We start from the raw sequence: 20,677 nt of genomic DNA, 5'->3' as shown, positions 1-20,677 counted from the left end.
CTAAGGGCCATTAGGGCTTTAATGTTGTTGACGGTCAGAGACAGTGTTGAGAGTGCTGTGTGATGAATACTGTTTCAAAGATATTGGTGAGGATGCCGCCCGTTTACATTAACGCACAACTGGTATCGGCGTTCTGGTGACTGTCTAACACGGTCGTAACAACCAGGTGTTTCACGAAAACTGCCTGCAGCTTTAGCCGAATGGACAACCCGTTCTTATGTGGTGTCTATCTGTGTGTTGTACAGCAAATTCTTCTTCTTCGCCCACAAGAGAAAATCCAGAAGAGTGAGGCAACATCTCTAAAACAATATTCATCACACAGAAGTTTGAACATCGTCTCTGAGTATCACTAGAGTCAAAAATTCCATGAACTGCTAGTGGGGAAACAGATACATATGATACATATCTCTTCTACACACACAAAAATAGTATATACGCAGGTTTTTACATCCTTGCACGCGGACATACGCGTGTTTCTGCTGCTATAAACGAGATCGTGTAGAATCACTCGACTATCTATGTCCCAATGAGATACAGAGAAATTACCACAATCTGAGTAGTATACAGTTACTTCCCCTTGTCGTCATACTTTTTTTTCATTTAACTTTTACATTGCTCCTCTAGGGGAGGCGGGCTGTCAGCGTCCATTTTGCTGCCTTCAGCCTTTGATTGAAAAACAATCACATATACAGATAAGAACAAGAATAAAAGCAATGTCACAGTCTTGAACAAGAATAAAAGCAATATCATAATCTTGATGGAACGGTTGTATGTACGATCTGATGACTTCTTAGGGTGATGGTGCTCTGCGTTCCTACTAACATTTCCTAGGTGATGAGTTTAGGCGTGTATAGAACTCAAGACTAGGTTATATGAGGAACGGTGTGGGTCGATTATCGGTAGGGATCAAGGGATGGGTGTCGATACTAAAGGGCGGAAGGACTTCCGTTATGAATGGAAACGATAGCCTTGAGTCTTTATTTGAAAAGAAGGAATAAGTAGGTTCCGTACTATCGATACAATGGTAACGTCTCAAGAATGATGTCTTGGTCTTTGAGGGGAAGGTGCTTGAAGTTACCCAGGAAAAGTGCATGGAGTGTGTGAAGATTTAGGGAAGGTGGGACTGGTGAGAAAGGTGAGGCAGCCAAGTACGGTTCTCAGTGGTGGAGGATATAGCAGGGTGTGGGGGGTTTGATTTTGAGGGGAGGCATAGGACTGAAGATACTTCAGGTGTTAATGATTTGGTACGGGGTACATGTGGGAAGGGTAAAAGAACACGTAAATCGAGGCGGATTGTGCAACGCTCAAGGTCTCGGAAAGAGTGGTAAACATGGGAGAGGCAGAGAGCCATGCAGTATTTACATAGGGGAGGATGGAATCGATGAACGACTTCTAGGTATGTAAGACTGTAGACGGATTTAATCTCAATATTGGGTTAGATCAAGAGTACGGCTGGATTTATTTTGGAGTGTTAGTAGGTTAACTTTTCATCGAAGATTAGGTCAAGATATTTGAGTGCTTTGGTTAGGTATTTGAATAGTTGTAGATTGTGAGGTAAAGGTCTAGTGCGTAAAGAGCCTGGGTGTTCTTTCCTATAATTATTCCCTGGATTTTCCGAGACTGATGCAGAAGTACTGCCAGTAGTTGCACCAGGAGATGCAGTTTCTGAAGGAGCAGTGACGAGATGGAACCTTGGCGAGTGGGTTTAGTTGATTCTTACACAGGATGGACAGTTAGAAAGTATGCCATAAGGCGGACGTAACTGACTGGAAGCACATGTCTGTGGAGTTCGCACAAAATTCCGTCTGTACACAGTCATAGGCTCTTTAAATGTCTACTAATGGGAAGGGCGGTGTCGGCGTTTCTTGTGTTGGTGCTGACTGAGATTGAATAGGTTCTCACACACAAATGTACTACAATATATTTTATTCGTATCTCCGCCAATAAAGAATTATAAGCGTGCTCCCCTATGCTTCTCTTTGAATCATTCAATACAAGTATCAGGCAATGTAACTCGAGTCCGTACTGTCATTTATATTCATTGGAAGTGAAATAACTTGCTGCACTCTGTTCGGTTCATTGTTCTAGGCATGATGAAGAGTTCCGCTGTTACCGTCAGCTGATGATGATTACATAGTTGCTGCTTCAGCTGTAGACTAAGCACTCCAGCGAACTGTGACCCTCTGGTTAAGCTGCTGGAGGCTGTCCTTGCAGCAGCATTGTGTATACACGAGAGACTGCTATAGTACGAGGTGTTATCGACGATTAACAGACAAGACAATGAGTCGTCCCTAAGCTTACAACTACGATGCTTTTGTAATCCTATCCATTTTCATTTATTCATTTAAATCTGGCCTGTAACGTAATCACGGCGGAATTTTGAACATTTCATGTAACAACACGTTTCGTGCATTGCTGGCACGTCCTATATCTGTCTCTCTCCGAACCAATTTCCATACAACACATTTAATTCCTCTATGTGTGAAGAATGTTTCCTGAAAGTTTCGCCACACCTTCTTGTCGCACCCTGTATAAGTTAGATGCGTCCTGTACTTCATTACTACTACGCTCCGCGTGAACGTCTGCATTTTCCAGTCCTCTGGTAATCTCTCCGTCTGTGTGTACAGGGCGACAGTGGCGGCCCACTGGTGATCTACGAGGACGACGGATCGGCCACGCAGATCGGAATTGTGTCCTTTGGTATCATCCTTGGATGCGAGGTCGGCTGGCCACCAGTGTTCACCCGCGTCACCAACTACATGGACTGGATCAGCGAGAACAGTGGCATCGCCATCAGATCATAGATGCGCTTTGCTCGTGTATTCTGTGTGAATCAATAAAAGACCCAAAACAGCAGCATTGTATTTTCCTTTGTTAGCATAGATACGGAAAGCACTAAGCTTCCACATTTTACTTTACGATCAGGAAAGTGTCTCTTAGTACAGCTCTCTATTAAGCAGTACAAGGTACCCATTAAGTAACTGGATTCACTTTAGGAAGTAACATGGCCACGAATAGACCTAGCCTATAAAATATCAGTGTCAACAGTACCTTTGAGCACCCAGCTAATGATGAAAGTAAGTTCACTAGCTATTCCGCCCACAGTATTAAGAAATCACACATACAACACTAAATTGAGGTGTCCACAAGCAAAATGCAGTGAGTGCACTAGAATATTTTTTTCAGGAAACGAAAAACACTTCTTACTTACTTCACATGGCAGGTATTCGAAATTCCTTTTCATCATAGATTTATGCTTACCTAAGGAGTATATTTCTGACAATTCCTGAAATATTCAGCTTTTATTTTGTTAATTATTACCTTAAATAATTTGGAGTCATCGAGTTTTGCCTCTGTTCCCAGGGATCTACAATGCTTCTGTAGATATCGATGTGCATATATTATCATTATATAAAAAAGAAACCTTAATACTGTTACAAAAGATTTAAAGACTAAAACTGAATGTGATTACAAAATATGTGATATTAAACAATAGTTTGAAAGTAGTTGATACAAAGTATGTGACATTAAACAATAGTTTGAAGGTAGTTAATACGTCACAAACTTTCAGGTCCTGACCCGTCCCCTCTAAATTACACTGGCAACTCATTCTCCTCTGGATGAATTTCAAAGTCTGAATCTTCATCGGCAATGTTCCCAGCTGTCTGACAATGGATAACATTCTAGAAGAAACCAAGATTTTCGTTTTCAAATGCGTCTGAGCACTATGGGACTTATCATTGGAGGTCATCAGTCCCCTAGAACTTAAAGCTACTTAAACCTAACTGACCTAAGGACATCACAAACACCCATGCCCGAGGCAGGATTCGAACCTGCGACCGTAGCGGTCGCGCGGTTCCAGACTGAAGCGCCTAGAACCGCTCGGCCACTCAGGCCGGCATTTTTCGTTTTCTTCCCAAATTTGTCCGAAATGCTTATTGAGCAGGAAATCAGTATCCCTTACTTTAGCTTCCTTTAAGGCTCTTCCAATTCTGATAACGTTTGGCTGCATGGACGAGTAGGCTTTGCCTCGTCTGCATATCCCTCTTCCTTCACCAGCGTTCATTCTATAAGCCACTTCACTAGTGCGTTTCTTTGTTTAGTTCTGGTGATCACAACCTGTTTTACGGGGGCAATACTGAAGTGCCATTGACTAGGTGGCTTAATGACATCAGTAACTGCATCCTTCCAACACAGATTGTTGACATCTTCTCCTAATTGCAAAACTATTCCGTGATCCTCAAACACTTCATTATACTCACTAGGTGAGGTAATTGTAACTTCAGACCTGAGAACCTTTTCTATTCGGCCAAAAATTCTGTCGGGTGGTAGAAACGAATGTCCAACCATTGTATAGAATATCTTCACTCGTTTCGCGTTGACAGGAGCTTGTTGTGTTAGCCAATAGCACAGCATACCCAACATCGTCTGGTTTTTGTTTTGCCCTTCACAGCTGTCTGACATCAGTCGGGTGGTATGGATGTCAGTTAGGTCTGTAGATGTTAACCTGTGATGTACACAAGACACAATTTCATTGGATCCCTTTGCAAAGTCTTTTTTCTTTCCATATGTATATAAATGTGTTCTCCTTGTTTTGCCGTGAACCAGATGGTCCTTGACAGATTGTAAAATTATACACGTACATTTGACATGTATAATAAGCACTTTGATCTTGAAGTTTAGGCAGTGGAAGGTTTTCCTGGCAGTCAAATGTCAGGGTTATTCCACCATTGTCCTCAACTTCCAGTACATCATAAATAGCATTTGCCTTAACTTTGTGTAAAGCAAGTCGTGTTGTCAATTCTTGTTTCTTCACCTCATCTCTAGTTGTTCGTGTTAATGGCTTCATTTGTTGTTCTAAACTGATGCACACTGCGCAACAATCGGTTGCTGGGGAAGCGAAACTGATATCATAATCAAATGCAAAAACAGATTTGAAAAACTCGTACGTAACTTTATCCACAGTTTTCTCTGGATCAGCATTAAAAATTTTCCAAAGCTTTGCAATCGATAATTCACAGGACATGAAGAGTCTACTGACGTTTTTTCCACGGTAGTAATGCGATTGCACTGGTTTCAGCTTCTCAATAAACTCCTTAACCGAATCCCGTTTTCCTTGATAAATATTCGCCATTTGGTCTCCACCTCGTTTTTCAATTGGAGCTTCTCCTGTTTGTAAGTACCGTCTACAGACTCTTTGTATTCTCGCTGTTGATATGCCAAGAACACTAGTAAACATCTTTTGGCACACGCGCAATTGCTGAGTTTGGTTTACCGCTTTCAGATAGGGCAAATAGTATCAGATTGAAGTATTTATGTTTTTCCTTGAATCTGCTGCTTCAATCCGCACGCGCAATTGCTGAGTTTGGTTTACCGCTTTCAGATAGGGCAAATAGTATCAGATTGAAGTATTTATGTTTTTCCTGGAATCTGCTGCTTCAATCCGATGTCTCCTCGGAGATTCGACTGATGTGTTTATAATTATAAACACGTCCTGTTTTATTTTTTGTCTGCGACTTTATAAAAGGCCTGATGTGATCTCCTTATATTCTGCATTGATACTCTTGCACACTGGTATACTGATGAAGCTGCATGCTTGCACTGGGGAAGAACTGGAAACCCACTTGCGGAATATCTACCAAAGAACAGTACTAATGAGGAGAAACCTAGGATAATGCACTAAAAATCATATGCTGTACTACGTTTCCTAAATAAACGATTATAAAATCAGTGATGCACTGTTCATTCAAGGAAATCGTTCCTGACTACAGCCATATGAAATGACCATAATTTATATTAACATAAACCTAAAACATCACAGTATAACTTACTGCTTACAGAAATGTTGGTAATGAAGTTCTTATTATTTCCATGCAGTGAAATAGCACAAAATACTAAGGATGAGGAGTAAATCTTATCTCGTGCGTTTTGCTTTGTTCCTCTTCCACTCAGAAGGATTGGCCGATTTTTTACTGCCTTTTCCTTTTGGAACTGATTGTATAAATCTTCCATCAGTAACATCCATGATTATGGAGGAAATGATAAAGCACTCTTCGTATTTTATCCATCAACAATACCACAAACGCTCTCCACGCACTCACAAACAAGCCAAGCCAAGAAAAACGCGCCAATATGGCTAGGTAACAGTTGACGTGCTACTGTTTTTTTGTTTCACACTAGTTAGCAGTAGGTACAACTTGAGAAATTGCCACCCATAGGCTCAAAAGTAAAGTTTATGAAGTAGTAAGCTGGGAAGGCTATATTATTCGGACAAAATATATAATGTGTACAAAGCCAGTTTTGCATCTTCAAACCTTTTTAATAATGGCATATGCTAAGGGTACACCAAGTTCTGCTTCTTTATCATACAATGGATTCACTCAGTTTTGATTCGCGACCAGAAGTGGAAAGACAGTGTTTTGCATCTGCAGACGGTTTTCGAGGTACACTTTAGGGCAGAAAAAAGCTGTTTTGTTCGTGTTTTAAGAGGGTAATCGATAGATGGCAGCACAGAGAACAAAATGGTGGCACCAACTCATTTTCGAGAAAAAGTAGATTTACAGCAGTTTGCATCTGGACGCCTCAAATAACACAAATCATTACAGTAAATCTACTGACCTAGCTTCAGTATTTGCAAACTCCTTGAGACTGTTATTCATAAAACTTTTATCCGTTATGCAAGTGGAACACTGCGACTTTGACAAATAAAGGTTTTCAGAAATAACTGCAACAAATCACCTTTAGCGATGCTTTAGTTTTTCTTACACCCAAATCGCCTAGTGACACATCTTTAGATGGTACTCACTTTGAGTGATTGTAGCATTGTGGGAGTCGTATAGCTATGACAAGAGAGAACAAATGAAACAAGTAAGTATTGAATATGACGAGGTGTCTTGAATTATTTACATCGTAAGTTCGGCTTGAAGCCTTTACTTACAGTTATCAGCAGAAATGGGTTTACCCCTGGTGCACACATTATTCTGGGAAACATAATTCATGTTTTCCAGTTATATCACATTACTACACAAGCTTTGTCACAAGCAACAACTCTCAGTTGCTCTACAGGATATAAACTAAGCAAAGAACGTAATTAAATTTGATGTCCAAAAAATTTGAGCTTGAGCAAAGAGTTCTATTGTCAACACTCGCATTTTCAGAAGTTGTACATAAATTTCTTGAATTAAACATTACAAGACACAACAACAGACATAAAGCCTAAAATTATAGGAAACTCGCCATATCAGATGTTATTTTAAACAACACACCATGCCATCCCCAATCTACACAAACTAGCATTCTAACTTATACACAACAATTAAAGAACTTAAAATTTAAAAACAATAGCTTACAATAATGCTCATGACCAATCCATAGTTGACAAATTAGATGCAAAAATGAAAACCGATTAAACAGCCTCTATAAACCAGGCCAAAGCAGCAGATGAAACTAAATATATCGCTATATCTTCTTAGTAACATCTCGTAGCAATTCGCAAAACTGTCTAAACCACAAAACGTCAAAATATGTTTCTACAAAAACAACAGTATACAAAACAAAATAGTTTATAACGCTAAATCAGCCGGCACACCTTTTCACAAATCTGTTACATATAAACAAACTTGAGATAGCTGCTCCAGTTACCACATAAGGCAAACAAGAACAAACTTTAAAATCTGGCATAAAGAGCACATTGACACAATCCATTTAAAAAAGAAGATGAACAAATCCAGTTTTGCTTTCGATATAACACGAAATAGTCACTCCATTACAGATACAAAAACATACATCCATGTTCTGCACACTGTAGACAAGGAAATGAAGATGTACATTTGCAATAGTTAGAGACTTTCACCCATAACCATAAATCACCCAGCATCATTTAAATGAAGAAACTGATTTAGTAAACATCAAAATTTTTCATAATTTTGAAGGATCTTTAACCTTGAACAACTAAACTGTTAATATGTAAGACCAACACACACATACCACGCACACACACGACACAAACACACACAAAACATCACCCACTACACGAACTATCGAAATGCCCAGTCGACTTACCATTATCATTAAATGAAGCCACCGGCATGGGAAGCTCTTTTGTCTAGCTATTAATGAACGGGTAATAAACAAGAATAACTTTAAATGCAATTTCAATACCAAAAATTATAGAAGAAACATCGCCCTATACTCTAAGCGTTAATTTTGAAATAATGAATACAGGTTACTTTTGTAATAATGAATGCAATTAAACCTGTATGTGTATTTGTTGTCATCAGCATGCAACATTCAAAAATTGGAGTGTCGACCAAAGAAATCTGTTCCAACGCAAATTCTTTGAACGCCTACTTTAGTCATGCTTATTGGTTTGTTTACATCAGGGACGTGAAACTCATTTACGGGCTTCTGGTAATGTGACCCTGGTTCGCCGCCAGGCCACATGGCGTGCTATAAGTTTATCAGTCCATCATTTCGCTTTCTTATTGATTCACTGAAAGTATTCAGTATTTGTGTTCATTTCATGGTACACTGAAACTGCTTTTAAGGTATTGTGTTCTTGTGTGTACTGCACCCTTTGAATTCCATTGTAAATGTGTTGCTCGTATTCTGCTTGAGTTTTGGTCGTGTCCGTAATATTCCATGGAGAAAATGATTCGATATTTGTTTCATATAAAAAAGAAGCTGGTTTCATCGAATGGTGTACTATGGATTCACTTATATCTGTTCCTTCTTATGAATCCTTGTGTGACCTGCTCGATTTAAACGGTTTATGAGTATATTGCTCGGTTCTACTTTATTTTTGTTCACACCCGTAATTGTTGCTGTATAAATCCAAGTTCGTAGGTGTACCAATAAAGTTTTCCTTACACACACGTTTCTGTGTTAATGTCCTGTACATAATTTTAAAGTAGTGAGCAATTCACTTCCACCCGCTGACAGTGATATTACAGTCTATACGTTTTTAGCGATCACGGTCGCGAGTTCATAGCTCTGGAGAAACCGGTGCCACGCGTCACAATCAGTTTTAAGGTCTCTACTGCGAAAGTTAATGTTTTGTTGCTCATTAAGTTGCGTACGAGACAATAAATTCAAGTTACATTAGTTCGTGCAACTCAGTCACCTGAAAAACAGTTCGGTTCTAATCACGACAATCGCAGTCCATTTTCGTCAGCAATGTCACTACTGTTTATAATACTCAATGAATCTTACAGTATTCACAGTCTACCATTTCGTTTCATAACGTCCATGTCGAAATTTAGTTTACACAGCGACCAAAAAAAAAGAACGCGACCATAAACTTTCGTGTGATTTTGTCTAGCACGATTACACAACATAAACGGCGCGTACCCCACGATACTGCACACATCCTGAATTTCATTCACTGTTCGACTGCAACTATCGACATCACTGTCGCATCCCAGTTCATAAAACAGTGCTGCATATTACATTTAGTTTTACACATAAGCATTACAAAGAAAATGAAACATGCTCTGAAACTTATGCATACTCATTTAAAACGAGATTCAAGTAGGAATACAAATAAAGCAAAACAGTAACGTTTCATGTTACAACAAGAAACAAAAAAATATGTTTTCTAGGCCAACAAAGATCTACGTAACAGAGTAAAAGAAAGCAGTACATACGTAGGATGCTGCGTTGGAATATCATTGAAACTTCACTGTTCCCATGCAGCAGTCAGCGGTTAGCAGTTTCGAATGCAAGAGGAAGCATGCACCTAGTACTTGACGCCTGATATATAAATAAAATTATTGTCCCTGTTAGGAGCCAACCTGAAGTGCTGGAGGAGATCTTCAGAGATTTCATGGAGCAAACTAATTATCATCGAATCAAGATTGTCATACTGGCATGTGGTTTTGTTAGAGGGATCTAAAAAGGATATGGAGTTCATCTTCTCAGGACATTTGTATCATTTTAAAGTGTTACTGTTTGGGCTAAACATCAGTCCCAGCGTGTTTGTTACTCCACTTGACACAATTCTCAGGCCAGAGGTATTAGACAAAGTCACTTTTTATGTGGATAATCTACTGATTACAACACCTGCACCGTGGGAGAATGTCCTTGTGAGAGAGTTAAGAAACCATTTATATATAGGTATTCTGCCAACCTTGAAAAATCAAAGTTTTCCAAGAAACAGTTAAAAATCTTAGATCACATTATATCTCTTACTGGGATTGTTCTTGATCCAGATAAGATAAAATCAATTGAGATTACCTCCTCCTATCACAAAGAAATAATTGAAGGACTGTTACAGTTTGGTAGCATTCTTTCGAAAATTTGTTTCCAACCACCTCCTCAACATTCGAGAACTGTCAGACCCCTCAAAGAGGAACTCACCCTGGATATTGGTACCACAAAGCTTTTAACAAAACTGAATGAACTATGCTATGTTCAGATATACTCCACCAGACAGATATGGAGATAGACTTCTGTGTAACATCAGACGGGTCCTGTTCTGGACTTGGAGTCAGTCTATTTCAAATATTGCAAAAGGATGGCAAAAGCAAAATTAACATGATCAGCTATGCAAATAGGGTGTTATCTAAAAGCAAAACGACATACCCAGTGACAGAACTGGAGGCCCTGTTGTCGTCGGCCGGCCGCGGTGGCCGTGCGGTTCTGGCGCAGCAGTCCGGAACCGCGGGACTGCTACGGTCGCAGGTTCGAATCCTGCCTCGGGCATGGGTGTGTGTGATGTCCTTAGGTTACTTAGGTTTAAGTAGTTCTAAGTTCTAGGGGACTTATGACCTAAGATGTTGAGTCCCATAGTGCTCAGAGCCACTTGAACCATTTTTGAACCTGTTGTCGTCTGGTCTCTCAGAAAAATTATTGCGTTTACACTTTTCATATTAGAGTTTATTGTGGCCGTAAAGCAATGAGCTTTCTTCTTACTTGTAAGCTAGTTCAGCTACAACTAACTAGGTGGTGTATTTTCCTGTAAGACTTCAATTCCGAAATCATATACACCAAGGTCAGTGAGAACATGATCGCTGATGCACTTTTCAGGTCACCCCAAGGCTTGCCTGAATGTGCTGAGTTTATTGAGCAGGTGACCGATTATGTGATTCATCTGATGAAAAATCCGGCACATCATCGCTAATATCTCGATACGTCTAAGAGTATGAGTACATTGCAAGATGCGGATCCCAGGTGGTAGGGAGCCAAACAAATTATACAGAAATTATCTTCACACAAGTTATCAAAATCCAAAAAATTATATAATGATGTCTTGTTTCACCACAACGAGCCTGCAGCAGATTGGTTGGTTTGTGGGACTGAAGGAACCAGACTGCTAGGGCTATCAGTCCATTTTCACACGAACGGGAAACACCCACAAAGAATAAAAACAAACATGGAGTTCACAAGAGACGACACAGGACAAGAAAGACTCAGATAGGGACCAGACAAAAGGAATTAAAATCACACAGAGGGGCCAGTGGTTGACCGACCATAAAGACAAAAAAAGGGAAAAGCCAACCACCAAGAAATGCACTAAAAAAAGCAGTCTAAAATCGTAGGCCAAAGGCCAGATTCAACACAAAAAAAATACAAACACTTAGACCAAATGATAAAAGCCCCCTGCCCGAATAATACGCAAAACTAAGCCTGCCATGGCAGCGCCAGCTGTTAAAAGTGCAGGGAGCATATCAGGCAGCGCAAACGTCTGCTTGAGCGCAGTTAAAAGGGTACAGGCCAACAAAATGTGGACTACCGTCAGAGCTGACCCGCAGTCACATGAAGGTGGGTCCTCACGGCGCAATAAATAGCTGTGGGTCATCCGGGTGTGGCCAATGCACAGCCGGCAAAGAACACCAGACTCCTTGCGGGGGACCCACAAGGAGGAGCGCCACGCACCGGTAGCCTCCTTGAAGGAGCGAAGTTTCTTTGGTGAAGGAAGGGTGCGCCGTTCTTCAACCCAGGTGCGAAGTACCTTCTGCTGCAAAACGGACCTGAGGTACTCTCCGAAATGCCAATCTCTAGGCTGGTGCACCGACAGCCTGTTTAGCCAGCGTGTCAACACGTTCATTGCCCGGGATACTGACATGGGTCCACACACAGACCACAGAGCGGCCGCAACGGGCAAGAGTATGGAGGGTCTCCTGGATAGCCATCAGCAGACGAGAGTGAGGGAAACACTGATCGATAGCACGTAAACTGCTCACGGAGTCACAACAGATAACGAAGGACTCACCTGAGCAGGAGCGGATATACTCTAGGGCGCGAGAGATGGCGAGCAGCTCAGCACTGAAAACACTGCAGCCAGCCGACAATGAGTGTTGTTCATAATGATCGCCTAGAGTAAGATCATAACCGACACGACCAGCGACCATCGAACCGTAGGGACAGACAACGTCAGAACCTTGAAACGCGGCAAGGATTGAAAGGAAGCGGCGGCGGAGAGCCTCAGGAGGGACTGAGTCCTTCGGGCCCTGTGCCAAACCGACCCAAAGGCATGGGCGGGGCACACACCATGGAGGTATGTGCAGAGGGGCCCGGAAAAGAGGTGGAAAACGGAAAACCTCGAGCCCAGAGAGAAGAGCTCTGACGTGAACCGCTATCATACACCCTGACTGGAGCCGCTGTTCCGGAAGATGGACGACCGGCTGAGGGAACAGGAGACGATAACTGGGATGCCTGGAAAAGCTACAAACGTGTGTAGCATAATCGGCCAGTAATCGTTGGCGCTGGAACCGCAGTGGAGGGACACCTGCCTCCACAAGTATGCTGTTGACAGGGCTTGTCCGGAAAGCTCCAGTGGCGAGTCGGATCCCGCTGTTAAGGATGGGCTCCAGCAACCACAATGCAGAAGGGAATGCCGAACCATAAGCCAGGCTCCCATAATCTAGACGGGACTGAATTAATGCCTGGTACAGCCGTAGAAGGGTAGACCGACGGCACCCCAGCTGGTGTGGCTTAAGCAACGAAGAGTGTTAAGATGCAGCCAGCATGTCTGTTTAAGCTGCCAAATATGAGGCAACCAAGTCAACCGGGTATCGAAAACCAAACCCAAAAACTAAAGCATCTCCACCACAGCAAGAGGTTCGCCGTCAAGACAAAGCCGTGGCTCACGGTGAACAGTGCGACGTCGGCAGAAATGCATAACGCAGGTCTTGGCAGCCGAAAACTGGAAGCCATGCGCTACAGCCCAAGACTGCGCCTTGCGGATAGCGCCCTGCAGCTGCCGTTCAGCAGCTGCAATGCCAGTGGAGCTATAGTATAGGCAGAAGTCATCAGCATACAAGGAAGCTGAGACAGACGTTCCCACCGCCGTAGCGAGCCCATTAATTGCAATTAAAAAGTGGCAGACACTTAAGAGAGATCCTTGTGGTATCCCATTCTCCTGAACTCGGGAGGAATTATGGGAGGCCGCAACTTGCACACGGAAGGTACGAAGCGACAGAAAAGTTTGTATGAAAATCGGCAGTGGACCCCGAAGGCCCCAACCATGAAGCGTAGAGAGGATGCGATGTCGCCATGTCGTATCGTATGCTTCCCGCCTGTCAGAAAAGACGGCGACCAGGTGCTGACGGCAGGCAAAGGCCGTACGGATGGCAGACTCCAGGCACACCATATGATCGGCGACAGAGCGGCCCTTACGGAACCCACCCTGAGATGGAGCCAGAAGACCCCGAGACTCGAGTAGCCAACTTAACCGCCGGCTCACCATGCATTCGATCAACTTGCAAAGAATGTTGGTGAGGCTAATCGGGTGGTAGCTGTCCACCTCCAGTTGGTTCTTGCCAGGTTTCAAAACGGGGATTACGATGCTTTCCCGCCATTGCGACGGAACTCACCCTCTACACAGATACGGTCGAAAAGGTCTAGGAGGCGATGTTGGCAGTCCACCGAGAGGTACTTGAGCATCTGACAGTGGATGCGATCTGGCTTGGGAGCCGTATCAGGGCAAGCGGCTAGGGCACTTTGGAATTCCCACTCACTGAACGGAACATTGTAAGATTCAGGGTGGCGTGTGTGAAATGAAAGGCTCCGACGTTCCAACCGCTCTTTCAGCGAGTGGAAGGCCAGTGGGTAATTCACAGAAGCGTAACTCTCAGCAAAATGCTCCACTAAGTGGTTTGGAAGTGTGGCAGAGTCAGTACGGACTGTTCCATTCAGCGAAAGTGCAGGTACACTGACTGGGGTCCTATAGCCATAAATTCGCCTAATCTTGGCCCAAACCTACAATGGAGAGGTACGGAGGCCAATGGTGGAGCTATATCTTCCCCAGCACTCCTGCTTGCATCGGCGAATGAGGCGGTGGGCTCGCGCACGTAGCCGTTTAAAGGTGATGAGGTGTTCCAATGAGGGATGGTGCTTGTGACGCTGGAGGGCCCGCCTGCGATCTTTAATCGCCTCAGCGATCTCTGGCGACCACCAAGGCACAGTCCACCGCCGAGGGTACCCAGAAGAACAGGGAATGGCAGAGTCTGCGGCAGTAATGATGCTGGTGTTGACCGTGTGAAGCACCGCATCAGTGGCGTCATTGGAAAGAGGCTCAGTAGTGGCAAGGAGGTGAAAAAGTTCCAGTCAGCCTTACTCGTAGCCCATCTACAGAGGCGCCCAGAAGAGTGACGCTGTGGGAGCGACAGAAAGATCAGAAAGTGGTCACTACCGCACAAGTCGTCGTGCACACCCCATTAGACAGATGGTAATAGGCTAGGGCTCCAGATCACAAGGTCAATGGCACAGTACGTGCCATGTGCCACACTGAAATGTGTGAAGGCAGCATTATATAAAAGAGAAAGTTCGAGATGTGCCAACACTTGCTCAACAACGCGGCCTCGGCCTGTTGTCACTGATCCACCCCACATAGAGTTATGGGCTTTGAAGTCGCCCAGTAACAGAAAAGGTGGCGGCAATAGGGCTATCAGCACAGCCAGGACATGCTGCGGGACATCACCATCCGGCGGAAGATAGAGACTGCAGACAGTAACAGCCTGAGGCATCCACACCCGATCAGCGAGAGCCTCTAAAGGTGTTTGTAGAGGGACAGACTCGCTGTGAAGAGAGTGAAGGACGTAGAGGCAGACGCTACCAGATACGCTCTCATAAGCTGTCCAGTTCTTATAATAACCCCGATAGCCACGGAGGGCGGGGGTTTGCATCGCTGGAAACCAAATTTTCTGAAGAGCAATGCAGAGGAAATGGTGAAGGCTGAGAAGTTGTTGGAGCTCAGCAAGATGGTGGAAGAAACCCGCTGCAGTTCCATTGGAGGATGACATTGTCCATGGTTGAGAAAGGCGTGAAGAGACTGAGAAGGCAGATTAGGCCGCTGGGTCGCCTGCCAACACCGATTGAGTACCTGTACGAGTGACATCCATTGCGTCCGAGGGTCCGGCGCGATCTAGGTCCTCAGCGGACGCCAGAATCTCTACACCATCCTCAGACGCTGAGCTTGTAGGGAGCGGTGGGATGGGTGCCACCGCAAGGTCTGGATTCTTAGGTGCCTTCTTCTTTTTCTCGCTGTGCCTTCGGTGGTTCTTGCTGGGAGGACTTCACTGGGTCAGTCTCAGGGACGGACGAGGACTTTTAAGCCCTATGACCAGCGACCTGTGGTTGCTTCAGTCACTGGTGGGTGTCCGCTTTTCCACTGGTCAGCACCTGGGAAGGGAGGGCCCCAAGGGACCCCTTCCTGGCGAGAGGAGCCGAAGAAGACTTACGCTTCTCCGGCTGGGAAGTGGGAACTGATGTCCCCGATGGTTGAGGAGGTGTTGCTCCCATCAAGGGGGCAGGTGGAGTCTGACGGATAAGAGAGCGAAATGTATGTGATGAAACAGGAGACAGTAGAACCACTGTCACAGCGGCAGTGTAGGTAGATATCATTGGCACAGGATGGAGTCTCTCATATTTCTACTTAGCCTCAGTGTAGGTCAGTTGGTCCAGGTCTTATATTCCATTATCTTTCGTTCTTTCTGGAAGATACTACAGTCCAGAGAGCAAGTGGAATGGTGTTCTCTGCAGTTAACACAGATGTGAGGCGGTGCATATGGAGTATTGGGATGTGAAGGACGTCCACAATCTCGACACATGACGCCGGAAGTACATCAGGATGACATATACCCAAACACCGCATTGGGGGTGGGATATATGGCTTCACATCACAGCAGTAAACCATCACCTTGAACTTTCTGTGTAAGGCGTCACCCTCGAAGGCCAAGATGAAGGCACCGGTGACTACTTGATTATCCGCTGGACCCCGATGGACGCGCCGGACGAAGTGAACATCTCGTCGTTCTAGGTTGGTGCACAGTTCATCATCTGACTGCAGAAGAAGATCCCTGTGGAATATAATACCCTGGACCATATTTAAACTCTTATGGGGCGTGATGGTAACTGAAACAACCCCCAACTTGCCGCAAGTGAGCAACCTCCATGACTTGGCAGAGGATGCTATTTTGATCAGAACTGACCCAGAGCGCATTTTGGACAAGCCCTCCACCTCCCCAAACTTGTCCTCTAAAATCTCCGCAAAAAACTGAGGCTTTGTCGACATACCTCACTTACAGATGAGGTACTGGGGTGAATAAACTTCGTTGCCTTCTTTAGACATGCGTTCCTCCCATGGAGTGGCCAGGGAGGGAACTGAATTCAGATCGTATTTCTTGCCATTGAGGTTAGACCTCGATCGCTTAGAGACTGCTGGTGGAGGCCCACCAGCGAGAGATGATGTACCACACTTCATTGTTGGTCATCCGCCCTGATGCCACCCACTCCAACAAGGGGCTCTCCCCACAGGCGCCACCCAGCCACAGCAAAGACCACCTGGCAGGATGGCCTTTGCTGGGAGTCCTGATGCCCCAGGGAGATAGCCATCTACCCATTGCCATGCGTGGGGAGGTAGCAGCTCAGGCATCAGCAGTGCGATCCCTGTGTAGTCAGGGGGCTACCAACAAGAGGGTACATGACGACCCCACCACAACGGATTGGCTACCATGCTGTATTTCAGGTGTCGAATATCCATTGGTATCATGAGGGCGAAGATGGAAGTGCACAATGGAGGGAATGTATGCTACCCAGAACACACTGCAGCTAAAGTAGCCGGAAGCTCGGTGCAAGTCCTACTCCTTGATAATATCAAGTGTGCCAGATCTTAGGGCGAGATGGATTTATGACGCACCACATAAGGCGTCCTTCCCCAAATGGTATGTACGAACAGAAAATTGTGAAAAGTAAACCCCTTAGGGGACCATCACATTAAGGCCGAAACATTAGAGAGTCCTTTTAGTCACCTCTTACGACAGGCGGGAATACCACAGGCCTATTCTTATCCCCGGACCAGCAGGGAGGCCTGCATCAGAATCTTGGTATGTATGCGTACCTCATGCCCATCAGGGTCTCTTGATTGGAACACACATATGGCGAGGGGGCATGTGGGGGTAGAAAAGTGTGTGGACAAAAATTGCATCCTATTGTTATCTCCACAAACTGCACAGACAGATATATATTTGCCACCATCCTAACTAGCCTTTCAGAGGGTGAAGTCGATAAATCTATCTATAAAGGTACCGCTACACCTGATGCTAATGTCAGGACCAGGGGAAATAGCATCAACTCATAGTATGATATTTTCACCTTGCAGCAGAGAGTGCGCTGATGAGAAACTTCCTGGCAGATAAAAAAAAAGCAAGTGCTCTACGACTGAACTAACCGAACACGATGCGCTACTTGTCCTTACAGCTCCAGTTCTGCCAGTACCTCGTCTCCTAACTTCCAAACTTCACAGAAGCTCTCATGCAAAACTTGAGGAAATAGCACTATTGGAAGAAAGGATATTGAGGAGACATGGCTTGGCCCAGCATGGGGGATGTTCCCGGAATGAATGATCCAGGAGAAGCAGAATATACTACCTAATCAGAGTTATACGGATGGCTATTAGTGGACATTATTATGGGTTTAGCCCACTTTTCGCCTTTATGGTCTTCACTCTGCAGCAGAGTGTGCGCTGATATGAAACTTACTGGCAGATTAAAACTGTGTGCTGGACCGAGACTCGAACTCGTCCATGAAAGGCAAAGGTACCGAGTTCGAGTCTCTCGGTACCTTTGCCTTTCATGGACGAGTTCGAGTCTCGGTCCAGAACACAGTTTTAATCTGCCAGTAAGTTTCATATCAGCGCACACTCCGCTGCATAGAGTGAAAATTGCTGTGGCCGCCCACTTCATACATCATAGCGCCTGCTGCATCGGCATCCCACTTCACGCCAAACCAACACGGGATGCCTGCATCACAGGGCGTATATTCACCAGGAAAACCTACATCATCTGTTTTGTCAAAACAAATACTTACCGGTGCCCCACAACACAACACCAGCGGCCGCCAGGGACCGCTACCCGATCGCGGGGCCTGCAGCACAGCTTCACCAGAGGTCGCAGATAGCCCAGAAACTACTTTGATACGCCAGGCACGTGATCGCGAATAGTGCCGGCAGATACCTCCGCCAACGGGCTTTATAAGGCGGCGCACTGCCGGCAAAAGGCAGTTCGACACACCGTTGGAGGGATACAGAGCTGCCGCCACTGAAGCCACAGCTAGACGCCTCTTCTAGCTGGCCAGTCTCTTGTAGATGGACTTGGTAGAGTCGACGAGCCTCTTGACATTGTAGAACTGTTTATTGTCTTCTTGTGTTCACACCCCGTGAAGAGTAGGGTCTTTTCTATTATTATTATTATTATTTCTTTACTTTCTCAGACGTTAAGTCTGGTTAAAAATGGAAAGTGACGCGGACCTTGATCAAGCGTCACTTCCTTTTAACTGTACAGTATATGTTATATTGCATTTAGGAACTTTCGGGTAATTGAACATGTATCAATAATTACGGATTTCTGTAATTGTATATATATGTTTGGATGTAGCTGTATTGCATTGATGTATTGGTGGATATTGTGTGGTATGACTCCTGTAGTTGATAGTATAATTGGTATGATGTCAACTTTATCCTGATGCCACATGTCTTTGACTTCCTCAGCCAGTTGGATGTATTTTTCAATTTTTTCTCCTGTTTTCTTTTGTATATTTGTTGTATTGGGTATGGATATTTCGATTAGTTGTGTTAATTTTTTCTTTTTATTGGTGAGTATGATGTCAGGTTTGTTATGTGGCGTTGTTTTATCTGTTATAATGGTTCTGTTCCAGTATAATTTGTATTCATCATTCTCCAGTACATTTTGTGGTGCATACTTGTATGTAGGAACGTGTTGTTTTATAAGTTTATGTTGTAAGGAAAGCTGTTGATGTATTATTTTTGCGACATTGTCATGTCTTCTGGGGTATTCTGTATTTGCTAGTATTGTACATCCGCCTTTGATGTGATCTACTGTTTCTATTTGTTGTTTACAAAGTCTGCATTTATCTGTTGTGGTATTGGGATCTTTAATAATATGCTTGCTGAAATACCTGGTGTTTATTGTTTGATCCTGTATTGCAATCATGAATCCTTCTGTCTCACTGTATATATTACCTTTTCTTAGCCATGTGTTGGATGCGTCTTGATCGATGTGTGGCTGTGTTAGATGATACGGGTGCTTGCCATGAAGTGTTTTCTTTTTCCAATTTACTTTCTTCGTATCTGTTGATGTTATGTGATCTAAAGGGTTGTAGAAGTGGTTATGAAATTGCAGTGGTGTAGCCGATGTATTTATATGAGTGATTGCCTTGTGTATTTTGCTAGTTTCTGGTCGTTCTAGAAAGAATGTTCTTAAATTGTCTACCTGTCCATAATGTTGGTTTTTTATGTCGATAAATCCCCTTCCTCCTTCCTTTCTGCTTAACGTGAATCTTTCTGTTGCTGAATGTATGTGATGTATTCTATATTTGTGGCATTGTGATCGTGTAAGTGTATTGAGTGCTTCTAGGTCTGTGTTACTCCATTTCACTACTCCAATTGAGTAGGTCAATATTGGTATGGCATAAGTATTTATAGCTTTTGTCTTGTTTCTTGCTGTCAATTCTGTTTTCAGTATTTTTGTTAGTCTTTGTCTATATTTTTCTTTTAGTTCTTCTTTAATATTTGTATTATCTATTCCTATTTTTTGCCTGTATCCTAGATATTTATAGGCATCTGTTTTTTCCATCGCTTCTATGCAGTCGCTGTTATCCAATATGTAATCTTCTTGTTTAGTGTGTTTTCCCTTGACTATGCTATTTTTCTTACATTTGTCTGTTCCAAAAGCCATACTTATATCATTGCTGAATCCTTCTGTTATCTTTAGTAATTGGTTGAGTTGTTGATTGGTTGCTGCCAGTAGTTTTAGATCATCCATGTATAGCAAATGTGTGATTTTGTGTGGGTATGTTCCAGTAATATTGTATCCATAATTTGTATTGTTTAGCATGTTGGATAGTGGGTTCAGAGCAAGGCAGAACCAGAAAGGACTTAATGAGTCTCCTTGGTATATTCCACGCTTAATCTGTATTGGCTGTGATGTGATATTATTAGAGATTGTTTGGATATTAAGTGTGGTTTTCCAGTTTTTCATAACTATGTTTAGGAACTGTATCAATTTAGGATCTACTTTGTATATTTCCAATATCTGTAGTAACCATGAGTGGGGTACACTATCAAAAGCTTTTTGGTAATCAATGTATGCGTAGTGTAGTGACCTTTGTTTAGTTTTAGCTTGATATGTCACCTCTGCATCTATTATCAGTTGCTCTTTAC

General features: G+C 43.6%; 1 protein-coding gene across 10 annotated transcripts in view; it reads left to right on the top strand.

The window, feature by feature from the left end:
- LOC126198547 (brachyurin-like) overlaps window positions 1-20,677 on the top strand; it is a 443,832-nt gene that overhangs the window by 254,590 nt on the left and 168,565 nt on the right. For 2 of the 10 annotated variants that reach the window (XM_049934965.1, XM_049934968.1), the window contains one exon: window positions 2,628-2,856. The exons of 7 other annotated variants lie outside the window; for them this stretch is intronic. In XM_049934965.1, coding sequence (XP_049790922.1) covers window positions 2,628-2,804 — 177 coding nt within the window. In that variant the 3' untranslated portion in view covers window positions 2,805-2,856. Of the gene's footprint in view, window positions 1-2,627; window positions 2,857-20,677 lie in introns of those variants that run through there. One more of the 10 variants, XM_049934966.1, reaches the window with a different exon arrangement.

This window comes from Schistocerca nitens, chromosome 8 (assembly GCF_023898315.1).
Source record: "Schistocerca nitens isolate TAMUIC-IGC-003100 chromosome 8, iqSchNite1.1, whole genome shotgun sequence".
Lineage (NCBI taxonomy): Eukaryota > Metazoa > Arthropoda > Insecta > Orthoptera > Acrididae > Schistocerca > Schistocerca nitens.
The sequence above is the reverse complement of the archived record's forward strand: the minus strand, read 5'-3'. Positions and strand labels throughout refer to the sequence as shown.